The 27,979-nt window shown below is 38.3% G+C and overlaps 3 protein-coding genes across 5 annotated transcripts; 2 read left to right on the forward strand and 1 right to left on the reverse strand.

Moving 5' to 3' along the window:
• Positions 1 to 719: 719 nt before the first annotated feature.
• LOC139973499 (proteasome subunit beta type-2-like) lies at positions 720 to 8,137 on the forward strand. Its single transcript, XM_071980231.1, has 6 exons — positions 720 to 895; positions 2,732 to 2,854; positions 4,116 to 4,186; positions 4,983 to 5,145; positions 5,963 to 6,012; positions 6,618 to 8,137. The coding sequence occupies exons 1-6, from the start codon at positions 805 to 807 to the stop codon at positions 6,720 to 6,722; spliced, it is 603 nt and encodes a 200-aa protein (XP_071836332.1). The 5' UTR covers positions 720 to 804; the 3' UTR covers positions 6,723 to 8,137.
• A 2,977-nt stretch (positions 8,138 to 11,114) lies between these two features.
• Positions 11,115 to 15,384, reverse strand: LOC139973500 (MRG/MORF4L-binding protein-like). The gene is made up of 4 exons (XM_071980232.1): positions 15,124 to 15,384; positions 13,848 to 13,969; positions 12,771 to 12,888; positions 11,115 to 12,415 (listed from the first exon to the last, which is right to left on the reverse strand). Exons 1-4 carry the CDS (start codon positions 15,215 to 15,217, stop codon positions 12,282 to 12,284), a joined length of 468 nt encoding a protein of 155 aa, XP_071836333.1. The 5' UTR covers positions 15,218 to 15,384; the 3' UTR covers positions 11,115 to 12,281.
• Positions 15,385 to 17,284: 1,900 nt separating this feature from the next.
• On the forward strand, positions 17,285 to 27,415 carry LOC139973364 (uncharacterized). 3 transcript variants are annotated; one of them, XM_071979985.1, is made up of 9 exons: positions 17,285 to 17,472; positions 18,386 to 19,324; positions 19,697 to 19,932; positions 20,065 to 20,196; positions 21,760 to 21,849; positions 22,231 to 22,311; positions 22,949 to 23,014; positions 23,697 to 23,875; positions 25,211 to 27,415. In XM_071979985.1, exons 2-9 carry the CDS (start codon positions 18,427 to 18,429, stop codon positions 25,338 to 25,340), a joined length of 1,812 nt encoding a protein of 603 aa, XP_071836086.1. In that variant the 5' UTR covers positions 17,285 to 17,472; positions 18,386 to 18,426; the 3' UTR covers positions 25,341 to 27,415. The 3 variants fall into 3 exon arrangements, with proteins under 3 accessions (XP_071836086.1, XP_071836085.1, XP_071836087.1); XM_071979984.1 differs by having other exon boundaries at positions 17,285 to 17,464; XM_071979986.1 differs by lacking the exon at positions 17,285 to 17,472 and adding an exon at positions 17,491 to 17,511.
• The last annotated feature ends 564 nt before the right edge of the window (positions 27,416 to 27,979 follow it).

Below are 27,979 nucleotides of genomic sequence, written 5' to 3' on the forward strand. Positions count from 1 at the left end.
TTTGACCCTGACCCTAATGCTGTCTTATTTGAAATATGCCCAACCATTCTCTACATATCGTGTGGTTTAATGCCTTTTCCCACCATATTGGTATGCAGGAAATGGCTAAAAACTATTTTTTTTTAGATATCTTGACCTATGACGTCATCAATCACGTAGGCACGAGTTTGAAGTTGATAGGACCATGGAGGTCTGTTTTTACCTCCATGATAGGACTAATGATCTAGGATGACTTCACGACACACTTTTTTTTTGCTCACCGCCACACACGCTTTCAAAACAGCAGAAGTTTGAGGTTTCCCACTAAACTGGGAAGTATTCCCCCTGTCACCTTCATCCCTCCCCCTCCTCCCGGATCCGCGTCCCCTGCAAGTTACAGTGAGATTCTGGATCTCTGGCTCTTTGTTACAACAAAACTTTCTCACTGACCCCTCATAGCTGAAAATTAATTGAGAATCCCTAACATAGGTCATACATTTACTATTTTATTAAGCATTATTAATGTATTTATGACTTCTTAAATTTTCATACTTTTATATTATTATGTGTCTTATCAGAGGGCCTCGTGGAAGATTAGCTATTGCTAAACGAGCTACCCTCTTAAAATAAAGTTGAAATAAAAAATAAAAAAAATAAACATAACTGAGACCACTGCTTATTCATTGCAGAATCTTACTAAACTTTGGGTTGAATAATTTAAAGAGAAGAGTCTGCTAACTTCAACGCATTAAATTTTGCGTGCACTCGTTGTCCTGAATGCCGATGTGAGATTCGGAAGTTACAGACTCATTTAGAATATTCAAGATGGAGTTTCTCATTGGAATTCAAGGAGAAGACTTCGTATTAGTTGCGTCAGATATGACAGCTGCGAGAAGTGTATTTCTTTTGAAACATGGTGTGTAGTACATTTTCCTAGGCTAGGACCAGTTAAAACTTGTACTTGCACTAAGTTGTAGGCCTAACCCACAGTAATGTTGTGTAAATGTAGTAATGACTAAGCAGTACGCGTTGTTGTTTGTGCTATTACTACTATACTGTGATACCGTTAGGCTACCTACTTAGGTTTCAGTTGTTTTCCGCATACGTTACTTTCCGCTGATTACTTTCCGCTGAAAAAATTCTCTGCGGAAAACACCTTTTTTTTCACCTTCCTGTATACTATATTTTCCGCATATTTTAGGATACCAAATTCAGGCAGGATGATTAAAATAACATGAGAAAGTATCAAAGAACGTCGATAAAGGTTGGATAGACTGAGTTCATGTCAGAAAAGTTAAGCTGCTTATAATACAGAGGAGGCTTGGGGTGTGTAATTAGGGATTATTAAAGAAGTATGTGGTGGTCGGCCGATAAAAGGGCAAAGGGACACCCGCGTTATGAAGGATTGACTATCTAATAAAGTATTAAAACTGCGGTCCGCGTAATGATAGTTTAAAAAAAAAATTGTAAAAGGCGGTATCTTTGATTTTCGCTGGAAATGGCTGTATAAGTAAGGGCTGTTTTAATAGTCGAACACGCATTTTGCACCACCTTTCTTACGAATTACATCTAAAATCATGGCCGATTTATCCTGTTACAGTTAAATCCTATCTTCTCCACCTTCCTAAATCATTCCATGTGCCAATTCAGTAAGTTATTCTGTCCCTCAAAAAAAAAAAAAACGTTACTTTCCGCTGAAAAAAAAGTTGTTTTCCGCTGACAAATTTGTTTGCGGAAAACACCGTTTTGTTTCAGCGGAAAGTAACGTGTGCGGAAAACAACGGTACCCACCTACTTAGGCGTTAGGTTTCCATGACCAACTAGTTACATTGTTACTAAGTTAAATACTAGCCTACAGGCTACAGTACTTTTAGGCTTAGCATAGTCTTACCCGTTTTTCTACGGAATGCGGGTATGGATAGCCATCAAACCATTTTCTTTGTTGTCCAAATCCCCCATTTCTCTAGGATGTAATGATTGCAATAGTCTACACAAAGGTGTTAAACTTTAATTTTTAAAGGCATTGAAGACTCGCTCCAAACCGCGTGCCGCTCTGAAAAAGTTAACTTTCCGTTGCTTGCAAGTGAAGTTATCTTCTTGCCGCTACAAAATGCAGACAGTAATGAAACATGATACCTTGTTATCTTTAGCTGGACCTGAGATGTCCATCGCTGTATCGTTTGTACACTGTGCTGTGGGTATTGACTGCAGAAGTATGTACTGACTGTTCACCAACTAGTGTCTAATTACCGACGGTAGCAAGCTGTGTGTGTGTATTTTCTGGGATCGATGGTGGTGTCTAACACTTCTGTTACACCTCATTCGAAGCTAGGGCAGATAACCGGCATGAGACGTTTCTTTGTGCGCGAGTCTTCACACCCTTTAAGTAAGAGGTGCTGAGATGTGCTCTCCACTTTTTTCTTCAAATTGAATTGATTGCTTTGTGGCCAGATCATGTAGCCAGTCTAGGCCTCATCTGAAAGAAATACACAAATCCTTAGTTCAAAAGGATTAATGACCCTGAGAACAGTTCCTGAAATTTCAAGGAAATCCACAAGTTGAAACAGAAAATACTACTAAGGTTGTCAGGCCTATTTATAAGTTACATTTAAGAAGACATGAACATAATAAATTCTTTTACAAATTATAGTGAGAACAACTTAAAGTTAACTTAAAATCTGAGGGGATGTCACTGTTTCACTGAAACACAAATTACAAACTGTTCACTAGGCTAATATCTTTTGGCCGACAGATCAAGACAAGATGTTTGAGCTTAGCAGCAAGTTGCTGATGTTATGCGTTGGAGAAGCTGGTGACACTGTACAGTTTGCCGAGTACATACAGAAGAATATGCAGCTCTACAAAATACGAAATGGTAAGAGAAAATGAACTCAGAAGTTCAATTTAAAGCCTTCTGGACCAGGTACCACCGTCTCTGAAGATTGGCCCACCTGGTCCTGGCAAAACCAGGGGCATTTGTGTAAATAACCAGGGGCCGTCTTGCACTTTCCAATCATTCATTTATGCACCTTTAGATGTTCGAAACTACCGTGCAGTAATGTGCACGATTTATTTTTCAGTGCAAATTTCTTTACGCTCGTCCAAGAGGTCCGAGACGACCCAATTTTCATTTTGGGACAACCAAAATCAGCTTTGTGTACAGTAGATGACTAGTTGTTTAATACTTAATTCAGATTGCATTGTAACTAAATATCCCGAATAGGTAAAATGATAAATTGGTACCCCTCCATCATTTGCAGGCGTGTGATTAATCTGGAGGGGGGAGGGGATGGGGATGGGGAGGGTTTACTTGCTCAATCTAGCCATCTCTAAAATTCAGTGTACACATTGTTCATCCTTTCTCATTTTGTTACATTTATTCGGACAACCAAAAAGTAAAACTTGCTGTTTCTTGCTGTTGATTTTTCACTTGAATTTAAAAAAAAAAATTATTGTCCAATTGTGCTTGATTAGGTGCTAGTTATTATTAAATATTACTCCCTGACATATTCTACCAGGGATCTTGGGAGGTCGTTTTGGCAAGGAATGGGGTCATTCAAATTATTTTCACTGCTGCATTTTCTACAAGATCTTCTGTTGAAACAGTTCTACAGCTGTGTTTACAGTGTGTAGTAATGAACTGTCTTTTGGTTTGGATCATGAGGTCAGCAGTAACAGTGCATCAGGAATAAAATGTCTCCGATGGTCAGTTTTTTGGGCGGGGATAGCAAAGTCAAAAGATTATGCAATTTGCCAAGCTTGTGTTCATAGAACTTAGATTTTGTACAAAGAACCATAACATTTTCAGTATTTTATATTAGTAAACCAAAGCATCATAAAGCTCAAAACTGGTAAACTGCTACACAAAATATGAATACAAAATTATTCCTCTCGAGTGAACAGTGTGGCTTTAGTGTGTGGATTTGAAGTCATATCTGACCGGAATGGGATTGCATTGATTTATGTATATGACTTTTCTTTTTTCATTTTCATCTCTCGTTATGTGTTTTCAAACACAACGTTATGTTTTCCATCCTCTATTTTTCTGACGCGAAATGGCCTCTGTAATATGTTTGTGTCTTTAAGAGCACTTAGTAATCATAAATTTCATCCTTAAAATCCGTTCTCGTTTGTAGGATATGAACTGTCACCTAAGGCTGCGGCAAACTTCACAAGAAAGAACCTTGCCGACTTCCTGAGAAGCAGAGTAAGTTTTGGTATATTCCTCAAATAAATTACCCATTTGCTTGAACATTTGTAATGTGTAGTCATCGACTACCCTACCAAACAGCTCATGAGAAATATTTTAAGATGAGAAGAAGACATTTGTTATCATGATCTTCCCAATGAGGTATTCATGCTTTGATCATGTCAGTCAATTACAAAAGAGAATATTCTCTCTCTCTATGTATCATGTATGTATGTATTAGCTCTTCTCCTAAGTTTTATTAGTTCTTCTAGTATACGTACAGTATTAGTTCTTCATTGTAGAGGTCAAATGTGCCAATTTGAAAACATATCAATTTGTTACCATGTAATATTTCTTGTTTTGGTGGTCATGCAGGATTTACATCCTCTAGCGATCTAAGGCACTGTATTCTTGTCTATCTCCATCCCCCCTTCTCGAACCCAATGGGGCAAGCACGACCCAAAAATGAGAACTAAGTATGGCTTACTTGCCTGGAAAGATTCTTTGATTCCCCAGGTACTTTCACTGATCTGCAAATAGGATAACCCAATAAGGTTAGTAATATTAGTCAGACCTCTCGACTAACTTTGTTGTATCTGTTTTCTCTCGTCACATGGTGGAAGACAAAATTGCTCGCCTATCATTTTTGGGAAAAATTGCCTAGATTTACATACGTTGAATCTCTCAGCAAAAAAACAGAAATGAATCAAAATTTAGAAATTGTTATCTTTAGAGACTCCTTTTGGACTACTTTGCTCACAAGATAATTGTGCTAGCAGACATCAATGTCATGTCTCTGACTTTTCACTCTCAGACCCCGTACATGGTCAACATGTTACTGGCCGGCCACGATGACCAGGACGGACCCTCGCTCTTCTATATGGATTACCTCGCATCTCTGCAGCAAGTCCCGTACGCGGCCCATGGATACGGGTCTTTCTTCACCATGAGCGTGATTGACAGGTTATACAAGCCAGGTGAGTTGTAACAGTATATTATAATCGGATGGCGGCTGACTTGAATCTGAAAAGATAATTCTACAACCGTGACAACTGTGACTGATACTTTTCAAAGTCGTCTCTGCAAAGTGCGACCATCGAAACATTGCCACAAAACTTGTCGAGGCTGTACGCTCAGAGAAGAATGTTGCATAATTTTGATTGGAAGTCCGAGCAGTTTCTTACTCTTTGTGACCAAATTTTGTGCTGTGTAAAAAGAGAGACACGTTTTTCAGATCTTAACGTACAGGTGGCAACATGGTTTTACATGGTTTTACACGGTTTTATGTGGATTTTCGATAGAGTGTCTATCCCCAGGGCATACTATCAAGAACATAAATTATGGTTCTTTCCTGAGTGGATGCTCTAGGCAAAAACAACGCAAGAGAGGGGGGAAGAAGGAAAAAAAGAGAGAGAGAGAGGGTGGAAGGAGGGAGGGGATGAGGAGGCTCCTTGAATGGTCTGAGGCCAGGCACACCCGTCTAAACGTTATCATTTTGGGACTGGACAGGGTTTCACTAGTTAAGTAAGTCAGGGATCAGGAACCCTCTGCAGTCAGGGTCTAGGCCCTCAAATTAAGTAGTTTGTTACAGTCAAGTTTCTTGTAGTATTCCAAGTGCAAGGGTCTCAGTCAAAGAGGTGATTTACACCCACGACCCACCAGTCGCAGCAAGTTTGCTTCTAAGAGACTATACAGTAGCATTGGTTTTGAAGATTTTTATAACTATCTGATGTCTATGCATTTCAAATGTCATTGTCTCTATTAATGTGCTTTTCTATATTTCTGTTGCTTCAGGACTTTCAAAAGATGAGGCTCAGAGTATTTTACAGAAATGTTTGGATGAGGTAAGTTGTTTTATTTTTTGTTTTATGTTGTATATTTTTTTCATTTCTATGAAAGTGCCATGATGGTGTGAATGATTAATGATCAGGGAATCAAAAAATTGCTACTGGTATCACTCATCAGACAGAAATATAATTATTTTCAGCATATATGATAAACAAATGTAATGAATCTGAAACTGGCCCAGTGATGCCTCTTCTGAACTGAAAAATTTTGGAACCGAAAATTTGGAACCGAAATTTTTGAACCAAAAATTTGCTGCCATAAAAAATTAATAATTTTGCTCAAAATGAGTTGCTTCATGCAAAGCTGTGCATTTCTTACTCTTTCAGCTGATGTTTTCTTAGGCACTGCTCTTTGGGTAGTAATTTCTGTATCTGTTGACACTTGTATCTTGGCAAATGCTGGATCCACTACTGTAGTTCTTGATATTGGAACAGTCCTTTAACCTTTGAATAGAACTTCTCCTACGTTTGTTTTCTCTTGTAAATGAAAAACGTAACAAGTTCTTGCGCTACAAGCTAACTTTCCTCTAGTGTCATTTTCATCTCCCTCTATCCTTGAATTACATTTTTACAAAGACATCTTCTCTCATTCCTCGTGTCAGGTTCAAAGAAGGTTCATCATTAATCTTCCAATGTTTCAAGTTCGGATAATCGACAAAGACGGAGTCCATCAGCTACCGAATCTGCGACCTAAGCCAGCAGTGTAACACCACAGGGAGGGCAGCGTTTATCGTTTTGTACGTTTATTGTCGCGGGGAACGCATCGCTCTGATACGACCATCGACATTCATCGACCATTTCTTTGATGTGAGAGATCCCGACTGGTATGGGGATGCATTCACTGTGTTACCTACCTGGCATATTGTTAAATCTTAGTAATGGTTACAACAGTTTACTGCACCGACTCTAAAACAAGCAGTGAAGTTTCGCCATGGAAGGGTTTATAGAAGTATCCGCAAAAACAGCTGTTGTTGGCGACAAAATCACATAGTTGTTTATAGGGGGGGGGGAGGGGGGGTGGTGGTCATTCAATGAACAATTCCATGCAGATACTCCCAACTGTTTATTCATTGTGAAATTTCTTTTGTAAAAAACTAGCTACTTGTAAGTAAGACTTATCTGATAGTTCGATTAAGACTGGTATTATATCGTATTTAATAGTGAGTTAAGCTTTCTCTGCTAGGAAGGAATTCCAAGCAAATCCTTTCAAAACTGTAGTCACAAGTGGATCACAAGTGGGAGAAAGAGAAGGAGTGAAAATGTCTGCACTTGATAATGACCCCAGCTTTATGGTAATGAAGTTTTTCTCTGAGGTGAGGGGGGGTTGAGGGGGAATAAAGTTTGCCAGTCACCACTGATATGTGACTGGAAGTCTTATCCTAAAATGTGCATAATCCTTCCCTCCCTCCTCTCATAAAAACCTAACCAATTTTTGGCCAACTGACTATTCAAGTAATGCTCACTGGTTAAAGCTTATAAGTAATCGGCCCCCAAAGTTTAGCATGCCAAAAAAGTTGCTAGAAATTTCCTGGAGGATTGATCCGACCCTCAAAGATCATTCACACAAATCGACTATGATTAAAGTAGATGACGAAATGTCTCAGTGTAGATAACTGCTTTCACTGTGGCAGCCAGATGCTTGATGAAAGTTGAGCTTTGGTGACCAGTATCTGACTTCCTAGCATATTTAGTGGCATTACTGATGACCTTTAAGAAAAGTAAGGAAACTTAAAAACTTCAGTCGAATTTACAAGTGTGAAGACATTTTATGCTGGAGATTTTTCAGTTAGGTGCCAAGGATTCTTCTCTTGTACATGGGTTTTGCTACATCGTCATGTCATACCAACCTAGAAATATATTCACCTTTAGTAAATTGCCAGCATTGCACTTTCAGCTGACCATCAAGTATCGTCATAATAGGTTTGTGACTGCAGTAAGTGATAGAAATTGTCGGATGAAAATTATCCGAAAGAAAAAAATCTGATTTTCCTTATGATTTCTAGTCGAAGCAGGGTTGGTATGATCTTAACTGGTGGCAAATTCTCGCCAAAATTAAATGAATTCTGACTTTGTTCATCTTGACCACTAGTAAGAGATGTAAAATATATCATATTGGTCTGAGTATTTTGTAGTACTTTTATGTTTCTTTTTTTTTTGAGTGTCCCTGGTGTAGCTATATCAAATTGTCAAGTTCAAATTCCTTGTTGTAGGATATTTGCACCATACTGACAAGACATCTTAGTTTAAATTTAATGATCTTGTCCGATGATTTAAGGAAGACCAAATCATTTACAGAAATACTACTATACCAGAACTTACATTTTGATCTTCTTGTGGTATTCCTCAAGAATAATGGTTCACACTGGTTTACACCAAGTACATTGACACAGTGCATGAAAACACAGACTTTCTTTGACACAGCACTTGAGAAGGGGGTAGAATATTGATTTTACTGCCATCTCACTGAGCAGGTAGCAATTTATGTCCCCAATTTTAGCTCATACCAGCATGCTGGTGTGAGCTATTGTTACAGTGCGGCGTCTATCACTCTATCATTCTATCACTCTATCCGTCAACAATTGGTAAAACCGCTCCCACTCGCACAGTGTTTGATGGAATTTCATGAAACTTGGACACAAGGACCATTAGGTATAGGCCCATCAGAGATGATCCAAAATTTGGGGTCAAAGGTCACCTGTGGGCCGTAATGGGCCATTTTGTGGAAATACGCAAAATGCTTCTTCTACAGATTCCATGGTACAATGTTGAGGGTTTGTCACGATAGTACTATGGTAGTTTTACCTTCAGGGTGTTCATGAATTTGAGATCAAAGATCAACTAGGGGTCTTTTGTGGCCCGGGCCGCGGCCCTATATTTTCAAATTGCTCCTGTTCGTACAGTGTATGGCCAATTATAATGAAACTTGGTCACAATGTTCCTTGGGATGAGAGTTACGAGGGGTGTTCGGAAAATTGAGGTCAAAGGTCATTTAGGGGGTCATTCTTTGTAATATTTTCAAATATCTCAATCTCCTCAAGATTTTGATGGATCATATTCAAAGTTGAACTGATGATTGTTGGATTGTGTATGAATACGGTGATGCCTAAAAATTTTTGGTCAAAAGTTAATTAATTGCAATTAATCCCCATTGTTTAAAAAAATCTGAGCCTTCACTTTTTGCCAAAGCTCCTTTAATTTGTCTCCCAGTGTCTGCAGTGTTTGTTTACATTTGTGGTTAAGCTCTGCAGAGGCTGTTAGTGGAATTAAAGCAGGACTGGGAGTTGTTATTAACTGTTGAACTGTAAGCATGAGAGCCCTATAGCCAGTCAGCACTTGCCGATTCTTAGAAGTCTTTGAGCCTGAGGTATGTAGGCAGCTTGTGAAGTTATGCCTTGTAGGGAGTGCTTGTTATGTCTGCTAAGGTAGAGGGGAGAAAGTTTAATAGGGTAGGTCAGTGGTATTGTTTGAGAGAGTGGGTAAAATAGGATTTAAAGGGGAAAATAGGAATTATAGCCAGTGGTGTGGCCAGGATTCTGCTAATGGAGGGGGGGGGGGTATCCCTCACAGGCCCAAAATTGGTTTTGTGGGCCCTACATTTTTAAGCTCGAAAAGGTATGAGCTTCTGCACCATTGGTGCTCTAGTTTTTTGTAATCTCTTTACTAGCACTGATCATGTTCTCAGATTATTAAATAAATCACTTGGTCACTGATCTCTGTAATCACTGGTTTAGGCCTGCTTGATTCACGCATGGATTATTACGACCTGCAACCAGTGTGCCTGGAGCCTACCTACATACATGAGGCAATATGAGAGGCTGTGTTCCACAACGTGAATGGTCACAAGGAAGGAATGGGGGACATGAATCTTTATTTCTATATTCTACTTTCACAACACATTATAGTTTTACCCATGTTCATTTGCTGTCGGTAACGTTTCATCTCTAGCAACCACTCCTCCCTCATCAAAGTTATTTAGGAAATATTTTCACAGGAGAGGTGTAATCTTCCCCTCCCCCCCCCCACACTGAAATGGAGAGGCAAGTGGGGCTCTGGGAGAATTGTGTCACCTTTTTTGCAGTCTTCATTTTTCCTTAAGTGAGTAAACATTACTCTCGATCCCAATTTCCTTGAGCCTCAACTGAAACAGGAGCTATAGCTCCCTGATCCCTTTCTTATCAGGCCTGTCTCCCCATAAAACAACGGACAAATCATATATTTTTGGATTTGAAACGTTTCTGGAGATACCGATGCAATCAACTACAGCAAACTTAAAATTTTTAATTAAACAGAATGGAGATTGAAAATCCTACTAACTGCTTAAAAGAGAAAAAACATGGAAAGTCATTCCTTTTGCTCAAGATATGTAATGCATAATCTTCCTTTGAAAACAATCTACTCCAATACATTCTCTCTTTTTTTGTACGTTTTCTCATGTTACATTTAAATAAGAAAGCTTAATAAGTATATACAGTTATAACCACAAACATGATTATTTTGAAACCAAATCATAAGAGGTAGCAGTAATGCAAATTATAGTCCAGTATTGGTCTAAACATCTCATTTGATATCAATGTCCACATACTACAGATATGATGTGCTCAGCTGTAGCTAATATATCCAACATCATCATCGAGCCACCACAAGTAATAGAGACTAGTCCAGTTCCTGATAAGTCTGGGGTCTTGAGAAGTTAGGAGTATTTTCATGTAGATCTGAGTCGAATCCCCGACTACAGCATGGACAATACAGAATATAACCATGAAGTTCTGCACATTTTTAGGCCTATGACAAGGAGCTTCAATGAGGGCTGAGCCATAACCCACCAGACCCCACTTGTATTACATATTTGAGACTTTTGGAAGTATGATGAACTGGCTGGTTGGTACTGAGACCATTTTTGAGAAAAGTACTCCAAGATACAGAATGGCTGTTGATCCTATGTCAACCGGTGACACCCAGTCCCCCCTCACATTGAGACTGCAACCATGTGGTCATGGTTACGTTATGTCAAGTGAGGTATCACAAGTCCCTTGGAAGTGGAATAGTTACATCGTATGATCAGGTTAAAGGTTGCCGAGCAATTGACTGGCAGATACGTAGTGACATGTTGTCGGCCATCTTAACCACTGACATGTGACCTCTATTAGCTGATCTCTTATAAGGGTACACCCAGCTGTAATATTACAGATATGATTATTTCTAAAACCAATTCATTAGAGGAAGTATTTATTATCAGTATTCAGATTTAGGTAATCTACGCAAAACTTGTGGTAAGGATAATGTATCCATTTGTTGTGCAACCCAGAGTCGTAACGAGTTAATTCATTTTAAGGTAAAGTCGAGTCACTGTCAGTGAGTTCTCTCACTCCAGTCACTCGTATTATCTCTGTGGTGAAAAAGATTGACAAACTTGTTTGATTTGCATTACTTTTGAAATTTTGTGACTTGGCGTCGTTACAACACCGGTGCAACCTCTGGGCATATAAACCTCCAATAACTCTATCTTGCAAGTTTAGCACCATGCGTTACAGCTTTCAAATGAGCTACACTTTCTGCACAGGAATGGTTTCATGGAATGATCATATCAACGACTCAAAGATGTATCTTGGTTCACTTAATGATGGTGAGTCTGTGCAAGAGAAGACCCCCTTTATCTTTAAAGAGATAGTTTGCTTCTGTAAGAACCTTGCAATAACCAGTACATGGTAAGCAGTGTACTTTTTCATTGTTTGCTCAACTTGTTGAGTTAGTTGTGACAGGAAGAATATCATGTGCTTTGCAGGTTTACAGATAAAAACCTTGAATGTCCATTAATAAATTATTTGGCAGTACCAAATCTCATGTATGGTTTGACCCAAACTATACAGGCATACTCTTATATGCCAACATCTTAATTCATACAACACACCTGTCCATTAGTCGAACAAATTGTGGGCAATATTCAAACGTCTTCCTCACTGTATATCAGTAATACACCTTGTTCCATCTTCACAGCCAAAGAGCTCTCTGTATTGCTTCAGCAACCAACACCCCCCCCCCCCCAAATAAAACCCTTTCTATTGACCTATCGGGCCATAGATGAAATCTATTGCTAACTCAGAAGATCCCTCTCACACTACTGTAACGATTCCCTGCAAGTTTTTATTTACATCCGGGCTACTGCTGCAGTCTTAGATCTGTAAACTAGGACGGAACTCTCCTGGTGATCGTCGACACCCGTTTATCTTCGATGGTGCTCTACTGCCTTCCGCTAGTCGACTGTTGCATCATCGTCTTCTCTTACTGGTCGGAGCTTCGCTGGGAGTGCCAGCCGACTGCCTCGTTCTCTTCCTCTTTGCTCCATCTTTGTCTGAAGAGGTGACTCCTGATGGCGTAGCTTTTCCCTTGACTTCTTTCTTATCTGTTTTTCAAATGGTAAAAAAAAAAATTCTTGAGAGGGTGTAGATAACTTCAGAACTTTCTTGAGAGGGTGTAGATAACTTCAGAACTTTCTTGAGAGGGTGTAGATAACTTCAGAACTTTCTTGAGAGGGTGTAGATGGCTTCAGGTAGAAATGAGACCACTGAAGGAGCTTATAGAATTCTTTTCTTAGAAAATTTTGATATTCACTTGTGTCATAATCATCATCCCATAAATTCAAAGGTTTGTAGTGACATATAAATGTAATATGAAATTATTGCTGACAAAAAACAAAACAAAACTAAAGAGTGAAAAGCAGAGATTGTAGTTGATGTGTCATAAAAGAATACCCTTACCATCCTCTTGCACGTTAGTTTTCTCTGAAGACTTTGTCTTTTTGAGGTCGCCAAATTCATTTTCTGGAAGGTCAAAGTTCTGTTGTACGTTGGGGAATGGTATGACTTCAGATTCATGCTGTAAGAGGATTGAGAGAAATTACAAAATTACAACAATTTAAACTTATTTAATTACAAGTTATATTAACTAAACACAATATAAATGATAGGTGACCAGATTAAAGGTCACCAGCATTGCCTAAATTCTATGCATGCTAAAAATTTGCTAGACCAGTCCCACACCATTTTTGTGGAGTCGTGTCTATGCAGTAAAACTACAATATGCTGAGGGCAGTCAACTTAAAGCTAATCACTATATCAAATTTATTTGTCATATGTTTGTACAAAATATATACAAAATAACATTACAGTATAAGTTTAACATATGAAGGACACTAGAAAAACAACAAGGCTGTTATTTCAGCTAGTGACCAAGCAGAAACATAAAACAATGAAACACTTAAATTTAAAGTTCAGAGGGAAAAAGCTGGACATAGAGAAAACCAAAGAAGAGAAGAATAAAAAATATTGCCCCTATAATATGCTAGAAAAGCAGGTACAGTAATTGTCATGGATGTTTAAATTTCTACCAGCCATTTATTGCTTCTCTTAAAGTGGTCACCCCACACTGAGACATTGATTGTCTATATTCTGACAATCCTCAATATATGTGAACATTTTATACGTCCAGCTTCACCAGAAAAGTGTTTTTTAAATATTCTAGCAGATTTTTAGCATGGACATTTTTTGGGGGACAAAGACCCTTACAGATGATGGTCTCAATGAGGCAACAGGTTCTGTAGGGAGTCAGTAAATCTAAACCGAAAATGGAAGTTTCAAATACTGCTAACCCATTTCTCTTTTTTTGCAATCTTATTTGTATCAATTGATAACTAATTATTTATCTATTTCTGTAGATCCTTTACATTCAAAAAATGCTAGAAAAAGTGGTCTATTTGAAAATTAACTAATTACACTCATAATTTACCATAACAATATTTAACTTGATCTTAATCTGAATATGATCTGTGTACTTACCAAAGCAGCCATATCATACATGGTTTCTAGATGATCCCAAATCTGCTTGGAGGAAATTTTAACCGTGGCTGATGTCACCAACTTCTCATAGATGCACATCATATGAAAGTGTTTGTTGATCCCTGAAGGAAAGTAGGAAATGACAAAAGTAGATTGTTAAAAACACTACAAATAGTTTGTGAAAAACATCAACCACATATTTCAATGATCACAGGGGAAATTTCAATTTCTTTTTTTCAATTTCATGATGGATCTGGCACAAACCTAATGACAGATTTATTGCATACTAAGGTCTGCCTTGAAATGAGGTAGGTCCTAGGTACTTTGGAGATTGCGATGGTGACTGGGTGCACAATGTTTGAAATTGTGATGGTATATGGTAGATGCTTGCATATTCTTCATAGAAATTTAAAAAGAACTAGGCCTCACTACTACCCTACATGTATTCTTCAAATTAGTACAGCAATACATGACTCAATTGATATGTATAAGCTGCAGCAATGGAAAATCATAAAACTTCACAAATTCCTAAGCTAGGCTACTTCCTTTGATACAGATAGTAGCCTAGTCAGTATTGCGAAGTTTGGAACACTAAGAAGTTCGGACACCCCTAAGAAATACACAATTTAAACATGATAACCTACAGCTAGAGCCAATTTCACGAAAAACTACGAAGCTACAGTTATTTTCTCTCCAAAATGACCCGTGTGCAAGCAAGTACTTACATATTTGCCAATAAAAGGAAGTTATAGTTTTGGGGTGTTTCAAGGCTTACGTGTCCGAACTTCGAAGTGTCCATGCTAGTAGTAGATAGTATTAAGCAAGTCTGGTTAAATCTTATGTAGCAGCAACGTTCTCACCCCCCCCCCTATTCTCTATATGTAGAGAATAGTGATAAAGCAAACCGGACAGAATACTCTTGGAATACCAAACTTATGAATTATTCAAACTATGCAAAACATTTCTAGTCAAAGTACAAAGTCAAACTCAAATTTTGGAACTGCTGCACAATCTGTATACCCTCCACAACACTCCCGCAGCCTTAATTCTGCATTATTCAATTCATATTAAGATAACATTATTGCGAAAAAAGTAAAGGCCATACTGCAACTTACTGCAGTCATCACTGCCTCTTGGATTAACTTTGTACCGTTACTTTAGTTAGACAATACAAATTACAATGGAATGAGCCTAACCTTAGTTTATACGCTAACAGTACAACAAGTAACACTAACAAACAAAAGCACGCACAAGTAAAGAAATAACCACAGCCTACCAACTGGTTTATGCTTTCGCATGGCATAGAACAGCATCACTTCCATTTCAGGTCCCCATTGCACCAATTGGTCATCGCTACTAACGACAGCCATATTGAAAATATCGGGGAATATGCAGTCAGTGGACAGGGTTAGTTAAAGCTCGCTATTTCTTTGAAAGAAGTAAGGTTAACGTTCCATACTTCTTTGACTTGGACAATGCAGGCACATGGGTTTCGCGAAACAGCCAACTATGTAAACGACGCGACACTGGTGGTACACGCTGTACGACTAAAGTTAAATCTTAAGTAATTCATGTAAACGTATTAATGCAAACCGCGCCCACACTTCTCAAACTTTACTGGTCGCGAATGGTAACACACATTCGACCTGATCGAAGCCTAATTAGTTGTTTCCATTCTGTTAATATAAGAGTGGGTTCAGGCAGGTGGTGTAAGAATCAATTTTCTTTCTTCGATAATTCACGACTTATTTACAAAATTTTGTAAAATACAGTACTGTTTCATGACAGCTATTTCATTTACATTTTAATTCATATGAGACACATTCACGAATTTCACGGGTTATAAAATGCGTCTCAAGGCTCATGCGTCAAAAAGAGACACATAACCAACCATTGTCCGGTCTTTATCTTTATTTCAATTATTTATTTATTTGTTTTATCGCCAATTGTGTACAATGGGAAAGGAAGTGTCCTATAAAGTCTTAAAAAGACTTAACAAAGTAGGAGACTCCCTGGAAAAAAAAGACAAAAAAATCTACAAATATAGATAATACAGTTTATACATAAGGATTAAATATACAGTAATAATATCCTAACGACTCGCTGATATGGATACGTGATTATATTATATAATACTAGTACGAGGTAATAAATTCCTTTTATAAATGTCTGGTGACATAAATCTTTGTGACGAACATCTCAGTCCTTCAAACGGCTAAAAAATTACTGCTTCAAATGGGAGGTATCCTATTTTAAAAGTCGTGGCTGAGAACATGATATGCAGCAAATGTTTTTTTTTTCTTTTCATATTTTTAAGTAATTGTTATAGGTGTTTACACGGAAACCAGTGTCATCATTAGGTCACGTATAGCTTTAATATCTTATATGTAACGTTTGCAAAACCGAGCTCCATTACAGAAATTAAGCATGTTTAAATTACTTACGAAGAAAAATAAGCACATGTGGCTCAATGATGCCATATTTACTTGATAAAGTCTTCATATCTGTGACATTCCCCAATCGGAATAATTATTTGTTTTGTGAATGTGTTCATGACAGTTATCTCTATGATAGATCAAAAAAGATTTTCTGTTTCCTCTTACCTTTCATGCATATACACTTCATTATAGTTCAGGATTTGAGACCAAAGCAGTCAACGTAGGCTATGCTGAAACTAATACTGTACACCCTCCATATAAAACTATAATACACCCTCATATAGTCTTGTTAAGACCCTATAGTATGAACAGCCTATAGTGTACTTTTCTTTTTCACAAAGCTATTTTCTCGTATCTATTTGCTGCACTGCCCAGAGAACGCCCCGGCAACGCTTTCGATGATCCTAGACAGATCCTTGGGCATTTAAAATACAGTCGGCAAGCAAATTCGTGATAGGCAGAAACAGACTCTGAGGCATGTCAAGTTTGCACGCGAGATAAAGAGAACATATTACAAACGACTTGGCCAAGACTAACCGTCATAAACAATAAAGCCTATATAAATATATAAATTAATTTGACTGAACTTTGCTATAGCATACTTTTAGGTTCGTCTACTTCCAACATTCCACTGATTTGAGGCTGGTATAAGCTCTGGAAATGATGAAATTTGCAACCCTTTAGGGGATTTGTCTCATAAGGGGGCTCTACGGCGGGCCTGGCCCAGTACATGGCTTGGCGCTCCGCACTCGCAATGTCCCCCTTTTGGCGCCAGTTAAAATTATTTTATTTTTTTAGTTATCGTATGCATTACGGTTTTCTTTGTATCGTCTCACAATGGGATATCCAGTTAATTTATTACTGAAATTTTGTCTGTACGATATCGCCAGATAAGATAAAGCGGGGCTGAGCTACTCCCGTCCCCCTAGTTCAAGTTTTTTTTAGCAGAACTACATTATGAATATTCAGATAGGCTTTCCCGCCATCAGCATTTTGAATCGCGGGAGATAAAACATTGTGTTGTAGAACAGCTCAGCTCTAGGCAGATTTTACTGTAGGCCTTTGTGCGTATATGCTACATATGCGACAGCAATGTTTTACGGCAAACACTACGCTACAGGCTTATACGAGTTCAATTGAACGTTTGAACACCAACCTATTATTCAAACTAAAAATTTGGTAAGGAGGTAATGAAACGTTGAACACACGTTTTAAGAATGGTCAAAGTTAGTACCGTCTGCTCTCACTCACGTCTGACTAGGCCTAGGCTAACGTTAATTATAGGCATAGGCTATAGTAGTACTAGTATAGTATTGCATTAGTACGTAGTACTAAACTTGTATTATTTAGTACTACTACTAGTAAGCAGTGGTACTTAAGGAATAGGAGGATATGTCAAATACTTAACCGTTAGGCAAGGTCGAATACCGCACGCGAGGCCTATCAAATTATACTGATAGGCTAGTAATTTCCATGTATTACATAGGCCTAGCATACGCGCTTCAATGTGCAATACCAAATACACTTTATTCCTTACACACTTTATCAAGCCTCAAGTTTGATCCTTATGTGTTTGGCCAAACAGATTATTAAAAAAGGACTAGAGGTGTAGCCAGGCCTAGGCCTAGCCTATCTTAAAATTAAATCTAGCAAGTAGTTACTGTACACTATATGGAACAGACAATTTAGCTTTACTCTGATTGAATATAAAGATACAGTCGGATGTGACTTAGGCCTATCGACAATTAAGCTGATTATTGTTTTTGAAATTACTACAACTTGCAAGGACATGTGCCATGCTAAAGATGAAGGCCTAATGAAGCTATTTTCCCTCGTAGTGTAATGCATACAATATTGATTCTCTGCACCCGAAGTGACATCAGTTTGGGTAGAAGTATACTACATTTTGTACATAATGTAGTATACTTCTACCCGAACTGATGCCATTACAATGTTGGATGGAATATAATACATACATTTAAAAGCTAGGTGCTATGAAGAAATCACTCAAAAGCTATGTTAGTTGAAACATGTTCAACTTGACACAACAAACAATGTACAACTAGACATAGATTGTGTTTGATTCCTCCCTCTCAACAGGTCGTCTTGAAGACAAAGGCCCGACAGCAAGGACATGTACAATGAGAAAGTTATCAAGATCATCGACCGAACTTCTGTCTAACAACGAAGGATCAGTAATAACCTTTGTGGCTCAATCGTTTTATCAAAGTAAAGCACATAAAGTAGTCTATGTGAACCCATTAGAAAGACAAAAGTTGCGTGAATATTTAGATGATACATCGCTTTCCAATGGTCAGTGTATAGCTGGCCACAAACAAGTAAGGGGATATTCGAGAGAAGATTTACATCAGAAGCAGACAAAAAGACTTCAGAGATCAAGAAAGAATACTGTTAAGAAACCTGGCCATAAAGTCAGGAGAAAAATGCAAGTGGAGGTAACCGATTCATCACCACAGCAGAGAAAGAACCCTTCGAAACAACTAGAAAAGAACACTGCGATAAGGTCGCCAAGAAAGAGCCCTAAAATAGCTAAGAAAGGAGTGAAGCTCTACTTGCAAAACTGGCGAAAAGAACATGGAGGAAAGCGAAAGGCAAAGGCAAAGACAAAATCTTCCAGGGTTGCTGTCAAGAGTAGGAAGCATCCCCTGCAGAAAGATATAAAGCTCCAGCAAGCCAGAGAGGAAGAGAAAAACAGACAACCGTCTGCATCGAGGTCGTTGGAATTTGGAAAGTCCATCAAAACGGCGCCGGCGGGAAAACCCGCAGAACCAGGCGAGACGAAAGGTGAACCCGGCGGGCTTAAGAGAGAGTTACAGGAAGACGAGGAATCCCTCTCCAACAGATCGAAGAGACGGATGAAGACGGGAGCTGAGAGTCTGGACTCGGCCGGAGGGGAGGAGAAGTCCGGACTCGGGCAAGAGAAGCAAGAACTGGAAGAATGGCTCTGGTCGTCGTGGGAACAAACCACCTCGGATGTGACCCAGGATACTCCAGAGTCAACCACACAAGTTACACCTGGTGAGTCATTAGAGCAGGTCTAGGAGGACATGGTGTGTTATATTTCTGGCAGTGATAAATCTGTACTGTGATATGTTAATTAGGTATGCAGCAATGTTACTGAATGTAATATTCATTATTTATTCATTATTGGGTATTTACATATACTTCCAGCTCCTTGATCATGTTATTGCTTTGTTCTATCTTTCATTGTGGTCTGACAAACTCCTATGATCTAATTGACAAAAAAATATATATATTTTTTTGCTCTTCATTAATTCACAGTGAACTTTAATAGTCTTCTGTTTATATGCATTTGCTAAAGTTCGTTCATTGTATCGCTATTTTGAATCAGTGTTTACATCAGCAGTGTTCTACTGTTCTATCTCACAGCGTCGCCAACGATCGTTTCTATGAGGAGTTCTCCAAAGCTATACCCTATGTTTACACCGCCCGTCACCCCGTCGAGCAGTCGTTCGACTCCTTCGCGACGGGGACTCCACACTCCGAAGAGTTCTGGCGCCCTCCATACACCGAAGGGAGCCAGTGCACTCCACACTCCTGAGACCAAATCTCCCTCGAGCTGGAAGAAGCTGAAAGACAAAGATGGCATGGAACAGATGGTTCTGGTAAAATACTATTTATGGCTCATGAACTTAATATCTTTCTGACGTTAAGAAATATTCATCTTCTTCTCTGAAGCAATCCAAGACTGCGTAATTTTAAAGAAACAAATGTCATTTCCTTCCCGTTATATGTAGGATCTTGGTCAGAAGTATTTTGGTGCAGTGAACTGTGATATCTGTGGCATGGTCTACACAGCAACCCACCCAGAGGACGAAGCCAACCACGCCAAGTTTCATCGGAAATACATCAGCTGTACGAAGTTTAATGTAAGTTGCAATAACAAGAGACCAGAGTATGTCATTCGGTCAGCACCCGTTGTTTCGAATGAGGTGTAACAGAAGTGTTAGACACCACCATCGATCCCAAAAAATACACACAGCTTGCTACCGTCATAATTAGACACTAGTGTACAGTCAATACATACAGCTACGGTCATTGCCCACCACACAGTGTACATAGCATCAATGGACATCTCAGGTCTAGATAATAGATAACAAGGTATCACGTTTCATTACTGTCTTCATTTTGTAGTGACAAGAAGAAAACTTCACTTGCAAGCAACAGAAAGTTAACTTTTCAGAACGCAGCAAGCGGTTTGGGGAGAGTCTTCAATGCCTTTAAAGGAATGCGTAATTTTCAAATCAAAAATACTTTTCATAACACAGACAATACCGACTTGACCAGAGACACAAATTCTGTCTTCAAACCTTATTCTGTGTCTGACACACTAACGAGTTGGTTTTGTGTTATGTGGAAAATATAAAGAAAATACATTCCATCATCGTAATCTATTACGTGATTAACGGCACACAAATACCATGGCAACAACAAAAGCTTTTGGCACAACTGAAGTATAGGCATCTTGTCTGGTGTTGGTTTTAGGTACAATAGGTCGACTTCAGCAGAATTAAATTTTGATTATTAATTCCAATTTGCCACAATACAAGGAAATATAGTAATTCGATATACAATCTGTATGTATCAATTCATGTTACTTGTGTGATCTTCTCTTTGAACAGAAATTAATAACTATTTTTTTTTGAGACTTCAGTGTCCTATTAAAAAAGATAAATTTCATCCTTCGGAGGCAGTTGGAGTTAAATGAGTGTATTTGCTATTTTGTTTCATACCTTTGAAAAGTTGTTAATTAATTCAAGTTGGAGTTTCTTGAAAACAAGAAAAGTTTGAAAATAAGACAATTTATCAGAAATATTGCATTTTGCTAGGCAATATCAGATAAAAACGACCAGATGGTGTTAGTTTGATTTTATTCTTACTTGTTATTTCAAAAATCAGAAAGGTAAACCATTTAATAAAGACTGCTGAGGTTGGCATACTACGAGCAATGGTATGTCTCAGTGCTACCTGGTAAGTGATACATATACAAATGTATTCAACTGTTTAATAACAGCCATTTCAACTATTGCTGAATCATTTGACTAACTTTAAAGGGTGTGAAGACTCGCGCACAAAGAAACTGACCTAGTTTCGAATAAGGTGTAACAGAAGTGTAAGACACCACCATCGATCCCAGAAAATACACACACAGCTTGCTACCATCGGTAATTAGACAATAGTGTACAGTCAATACATACAGCTACGCTCAATACCCACAACACAGTGTACATAGCAGCATGGACATCTCAGGTCTAGATAAAAGATAAGAAGGTATCACATTTCATTACTGTCTGCACTGCAACTAGAAGAAAACTTCACTTGCAAGCAACGGAAAGTTAACTTTTTCAGAGCGCGGTACGCGATTTGGGGCGAGGCTTCAATGCCTTTAAGTCTTTCTTGAGTCGACTATTTCTGTGTGATTTTCTTCACAGGGTTGGAAGAACGAGGAAGTGATGGAAGATTATCCAGATGGTAGAATCATCATGATTGGTCCAGAGGCTCCCAAGTACGCACATAAAAAGGTAAGTGGGTTGTGACGTTTACACAAAGAAATGGTTAGATTCTTAACGAGGTTTATTTGGTAACTATGATACAGGTTAGGTATCGATCTCAAGATGGCTGCCTTTGTTTACATACATAAGGAGGGCAGTATTTACATTTACAGGGGAAGGAGAATACAAGCTCATACATATGGTTATCATTGGTGCTGGGTGATATAATAAATGACATTACATGCGTCTTGCTGTAGAACGAGCTGCGTACGTTGGGTGTTATTCATGAAGATGTCTGTTTGCCAGATGCTCCCACCCATGAGTTGGTCAGAAAGATTGCTTGTTGTGACATATTTATTGAATAATTTAGTAACCAGAGTTGGGTTTCTTTGTTTTGTGTCTTTGCCACAGGTGGAAGAGGTTCGAGCCCTCGTGGACAGAGAACTAGGTTTTGTCGAGGGAAATTCATTATCTGGCAAGGACCTTTGTAAGGTAGTGTTATTCGTTCAACTAAATGAAGTGTAATGTACGATGCCGTTAATTTGGCTGCATAATGTATGTCACAGTAATGAATGAAGTTTCAACTAATATTCCCTCGTGGATGGAGAAATTTTTATTTATCAGACAGGACTTGTGTAATAAGTTTAATGTCTTTAGATTTGTGTAAGAAGTTGTAATTTTTTTGTGTTTATCTGTAAGAAAATAGTTACGTAAAAAGACAGACACATTCTTTGGTTGGAATGCGATTTCAAATATAATTGGGATGTGATCCTTCACTAGAAGGTATGCAAGTTTATGCCGCTTCTGACCGGCATCCCTGTCTTAAAACTGGCTAAAAAGAGATCATCACCAACTAAGGGCTAGATAGTTCAGTAGATAGACCACAGGACTTGCAACCTTAAGATCACACTTTCAAATTCCATTCTAGACGATAATTTCTTTTCAACCGTCAAGATTTGTTTACGATAGCTCTGAAACATTTCTCTCGCTAAGAATTGTAGCAGTCCCTAAGTTTTCCCAGTATTCTGTCCCGAGAGAGTCCTGTTACCGTGGTAATACTTTAGAAGATCTGAAATTCATCGTTTAGTAAGCTTGATTCTTTTGACTTTGTTTTGAATTTTCCCTCCAGACTTTTCTGTTCATTAGTAGTGATAAGAAGATCGCTGGGTGTCTCATTGCAGAAGGAATTACAAAGGTGTGTATTATAAAATTTGGAGACTGTGTTGACAACCAAGTATTTTACTTCAATAAACTTGTTTTGCTATTTGGCCATGGAGGTGTTTAAAAAGTTGATTCTGTGAAAGTAATGAAGTGTTGTAATAACTTTGTTAGAAGTGATTCTAGTGAATGCAATAAAGTCTCTACTGATTCTTGGGTTTTCATGGCTCTGTGGAAAGAATAAAAATATTCACATCAAAAGTAGGTCAACAGATGTTACAGTCTGAAAAAATTGTAAACACAAATACCTCTAAAGCATGGATGAACTTCATATAAATGGTATGTGGATCCACCTAATAATGAGTTTGTTTGTTTCTGTGGAGGTTAAAGGTCATTTGAGGCTGACAGGTAAAAATGTGGAAACCTTGTAATCACACTCACCCAAAAATTAAGCTTCGATATCCTTCACACTTGGTTTGTGGAACCACCTTATTAAGTATGCAAACGTTGTGTTCATAGTTTACATTAACTGTTCGTGTATAAAATGCAGCAAGAAATCACCAAGCTTGTCCTTGGATCCTTCGTTGACGTGTTTTGTCAAATATTCATATTTTCTTTAAAACTGCCTAAGTCTGTCACTTGCTTCTTATTTTGTGAATTTTTATGGTGTTTTATGTTGTTGTTATTTCTTTGCTCGTTACTGGCTTGATTTTATTTAGGGCTATAGAGTCATACCAGACAAAGAACAACCAAAGGCAGAAGATACAGACTCGGAATCCCAAAAGGCGTGGTGCTGTGAAACCGATCCTTCTCCAGCTGTCTGCGGTGTGAGTCGCATCTGGGTAGCTGGTCCGATGAGGAGGAAGAAGATTGCGTCCCGACTGATGGAGGCCTTGAGGTAAGTAATTGCTACGGCAACCAGAAATTTTTTCAGCATCTAAATCTAGTGGAGGAGTGTATTGTCAGTCACAGTTGTGGATGGTTCAAAATCTCATTTCAAGCCAAAAAAAATTCTTTGCTCTTACAAAAAGTTGTCTACAATTTTTCTTAGTAGATCTTTTCCCACATATATTGTATCCAAACTTCATATGTTGTTAAGGCAATAATCGGTTCTGTGGCCAAGAAGATAAAGGCGGTGGTATTTGAAGAAATGAGGCTTAGCAATGGAGAGGTTCCATTTGTGGTTGCTTAAGCGTCGTAAAAATAACTGCCGATTATTATAGTTATTATTACTGTAGGTTTAATATGTACTGTAGAGATTTGGGTATGTAAAAGATGAAACTTGTGAAGTTACATTCTCCATTGAAGTTGATATCATTGTTGACTTTTGAAAGAAACTTGGTTTAGGTACACAAGAGCATACATCTGTTACGGCCTGTCTACCGAACTCACCACAACAGAGATGAAATTTATGCTATAAACCTTGGAGTAATATCAGGAGTTTTGTGGGACACAAAGTCTTCTGGAGTGAAGTAAAAAGTTCATAACTCATCGATTAGGGGTATTAAAAAAAAATGGAGCAAGACATCTCTTACTTACATTCAAGGGCATACAAAAAGGTCTGAATGTTATGCAAGGTTCTCTCCAGTGGGAGGGGGGTGGGTGGATCCAAGTGGATCCTGTAACCTTGGAAATTTTAGGCATTACAAAACAAGCTTTAAAAGTAATTTTGAAATTTGCACACTACAAAACCACTACAAAACCAACACATCCCTTGCTTTTTGTGTTTTTTTTTTATTATTGTGTTAAGCAACATTGATTCTGACAATAAGTTACTGTAACCTCCATATATGGCTTTTGTTTATGGTAAGATTGAACATATAGAAAAATACAAACACCTCTCCATATACAGTTTCCATATATACATGTATGGATTTCTACATTTTCTAACTTATATAAAATGTAACGTAAGAGGCAAAGCACGGTCCGACCATGAAAGGAACCAGAGGTACATAAGGTCTACAAAAGTCAAGACCTGCAAAAACTACATAAACTACGAGACCTACAAGGGAAAGAACTTTACGAACATAATAACTCCCTGCTTTTATACAATCAAAAGAGAACGTCTAGCATATCAAAGAACAAAGATTACTTATCCAGAATTGCATAACTAGCTATGCGTGCCACATAATTATTTGCAAAATGAAAGTAAAACAGTCTGTCTTATAAATTACTATCACTTTTTTTAAACTGTTTCTACTGTAAACATTTACTGTTTTTTTTTTATTTTCAGGTATCATTACACGTTTGGCTCTGTCCTAAGGATGGAAGACATTGCATTCTCCGACCCCACCCCAGATGGGAAACTCTTTGCGACTGCCTTCTCAAAGACACCACAGTTTCTTGTCTACAAGTACACTTGATTTCTACAAAGTACACTTGATTTCTACAAGTATACTTGATCCTACTACTTCTGCTGTCAATTATTTGTCATGCATTAGAACTGCAGAATCATTCTAATGAAAAAGAAAAACATGGGAGTTTATATGCACGATGGGAAAACTATGGTGTAGACACATTCATTCTGTAGAAGGACTCCGTAAAAAGCAAATTGGAAGGATTGACTGTGACTGTAAAGTTGAAGTAAAATTTGAAGGTTTACAGTCTTGTACCAAGGCAGAGATGCTCTCACCACGACTCTTCAATAATCAACCCTTAGTCATTTGTAACTTGTCACCCAAACACCCAAGTGTTCACTGTAATTGAAACAGTCCCTCCCAAGTTAAAGGTTACATTCTTTTTTTCTTCACTTTCTTGATAATTAAGTTGGCTAAAAGGTGTTCCGAAAAAGTTCATTCTATTATGAAAGATTTACAGTTGGTTTCAAGCACAGGTGTCTTCAACGTATGATGCAAAATATAAATATATATGTATTAAAGATCTCTGGGTCCCTGAGTCCATGGTATGTCACCAACCATGTCGCATGACCAGATTTACTAAAGTATCGAAGGCCAAGTCTGCTTGACTAATCTGCTAGAATAAAGATGTAATGTCATTGCAACATCATGGCAATTACGTATGTACCAGAATAAACAAAACTATCTTTCTCATGTTTACCAAATCTGTTGATCGGTTGATGATGTAGGCTAGATTGAGATCTATTATCTATCTTTTAAATCTATCTATCTAAAAAAAACTATCTTTATAATACAGCTTTTTCTTTACAAGAATATAAAGATATCAAAGTTAATATAAATATGGTCAGAGTGCTATGGTATTAAGGTCAGGTTTTCCTTAAAGAAAAGAATGGAAACAAAGCTGAGGAATATAACCAACGAAAGCCTAAAATTGAGTGAAGTTAAATGCCGATCAAATCTTAAGAAGGATGAAAAAAATATATATACCTCAGGTGATGAATGACTTTAGGGAGAATTTATGTCTCGATATGTCATATTCTCCCCCCCCTCCCCCCCCCCCCGGAAAAAAAAACAAGAAAAAACACTAATTTTACAATAGCTATTCTGGTTTCAAGACATTCGCCTTTCAGGTATGTTTTATCTCTCTGGAATGCTCCTTTAAGGCCAAACTGATGATGAGGTCGGCTTTTCAGTGCAGGTTTAAAGGTGAAAGGCATTAAAGACTCGTCCCAAACAGCGTGCACGCGTCCATCTGATAAAGTCTTTCTGTTGCTTGCAAGTGACGTTTTGTTCGTGTCGCTACAAAATGCAGACAGTACAGTAATGAAACTGGATACCTTGTTATCTTAAGCTGGACCTGAGATGTTCATAGCTGTATCGTTTATACACTGTGCTGTGGGTATTGACCGCAGCTGTATGTACTGACTGTACACTAGTGTCTAATTACCGACGGTAGCAAGCTGTGTGTGTATTTTCTGGGATCGATGGTGGTGTCTAACACTTCTGTTACACCTCATTTGAAACTAGGTCAGATTACCGGCATAAGACGGTTTTTTTTGCGCGAGTCTTCACACCCTTTAATGTTAATCCACAGTTTCATCAATATGTATCAGTAACTCCACCAAAACATGTTAAGATAACTTGGATGGCGTTCGAAACCGTTTGCCCTTGACAAATTCATGGCGCATTGTCAATGTATTATTTGAGAGCATGACAGTGCTGTATTTACCCTCTTTGAGTATTGTGTTGAATATGGGGCACTGACCTATGACCTGCGTGTTGGACTACGTAGTCCAGCCACATTAATTAACGAGCCGCGGATGTTTGAAGATTTTTTATTTTTTTTCAAACATTAAGTGGTTATAGAAGTATTACCTGGACTGAAAGTAATGTTTTTGGTTTTAAAACGATATACATATCAAAATGACTTTTTTTGCCTAAATTAATCTGTTTTGTGGTGAAATTCAATATATACCTCTTGATGTAAAATGCGTTAAAATGCGATGTAAATTGCGTTACTTGTAAGTTATGCTGGTTGAACATATTAAAAGCCCTCCCTCCCTGGGGAGTGACTCTGTTTATATCAATAGTTTGTGTATTTTCGTTTGTGACTATAGAGTTTCATTATATTGTATATATACCATTGAGTCTAGTTAAATACCATCCCAACGAGAGGAAGGTTTTCGAGGGGGGGAAGGGGGAGGATTGGGAAGGGGACATGGGCCCTTTTTAAGATCATTCTGAAAGCTAGAGCATTCCATTATCCCAAATTTTTCAATGTCCCTTTATATCTTCCAGTGGCCCCTAATGTACCTTGGCTCATGGGTGTGCCAATTGTCAGTCTGGGGTAAAATGATTCGGTCGGTTTTTTTTTACATTCAGTCAGGGATGACTAAGACCATGTGACTGCTACGGGTTTCACCCACCGCGCCCTTCCCCTTGTAACCACAAAAAAAGTCAAGAGTATTTATCAGCACAATCTTGCATTTAGAGCTACTTAAAGATGTGATCTATCATTGAAATATGCCTCCGAATGTACCCTTTGTCTTCTACATTTTAAATGTCTTTCTCTGGGGGAATACCCCCTTCATCCCCTACATGAGAATCCGCTCAAGTGACCCCAGGGCCACCCCCCCCCTCCCCGA

The sequence above is a fragment of the Apostichopus japonicus genome, chromosome 9 (genome assembly GCF_037975245.1).
Source record: "Apostichopus japonicus isolate 1M-3 chromosome 9, ASM3797524v1, whole genome shotgun sequence".
Lineage (NCBI taxonomy): Eukaryota > Metazoa > Echinodermata > Holothuroidea > Aspidochirotida > Stichopodidae > Apostichopus > Apostichopus japonicus.

What these genes read in the sequence shown, in the direction of transcription:
- LOC139973499 (XM_071980231.1), top strand. Translation starts at nt 805, where the DNA reads ATGGAGTTTCTCATTGGAATTCAAGGAGAAGACTTCGTATTAGTTGCG. An exon ending in TGTATTTCTTTTGAAACATG is followed by an intron (nt 896 to 2,731) that starts GTGTGTAGTACA and finishes TTTGGCCGACAG; the next exon opens with ATCAAGACAAGATGTTTGAG. An exon ending in CCGACTTCCTGAGAAGCAGA is followed by an intron (nt 4,187 to 4,982) that starts GTAAGTTTTGGT and finishes TTTCACTCTCAG; the next exon opens with ACCCCGTACATGGTCAACAT.
- LOC139973364 (XM_071979985.1), top strand. Translation starts at nt 18,427, where the DNA reads ATGAGAAAGTTATCAAGATCATCGACCGAACTTCTGTCTAACAACGAA. An exon ending in GCATGGAACAGATGGTTCTG is followed by an intron (nt 19,933 to 20,064) that starts GTAAAATACTAT and finishes CGTTATATGTAG; the next exon opens with GATCTTGGTCAGAAGTATTT. An exon ending in CCAAGTACGCACATAAAAAG is followed by an intron (nt 21,850 to 22,230) that starts GTAAGTGGGTTG and finishes TCTTTGCCACAG; the next exon opens with GTGGAAGAGGTTCGAGCCCT.
- LOC139973500 (XM_071980232.1), bottom strand. Translation starts at nt 15,217, where the DNA reads ATGGCTGTCGTTAGTAGCGATGACCAATTGGTGCAATGGGGACCTGAA. An exon ending in GCGAAAGCATAAACCAGTTG is followed by an intron (nt 13,970 to 15,123) that starts GTAGGCTGTGGT and finishes ACTTTCCTTCAG; the next exon opens with GGATCAACAAACACTTTCAT. An exon ending in AACTAACGTGCAAGAGGATG is followed by an intron (nt 12,416 to 12,770) that starts GTAAGGGTATTC and finishes TTTGAAAAACAG; the next exon opens with ATAAGAAAGAAGTCAAGGGA.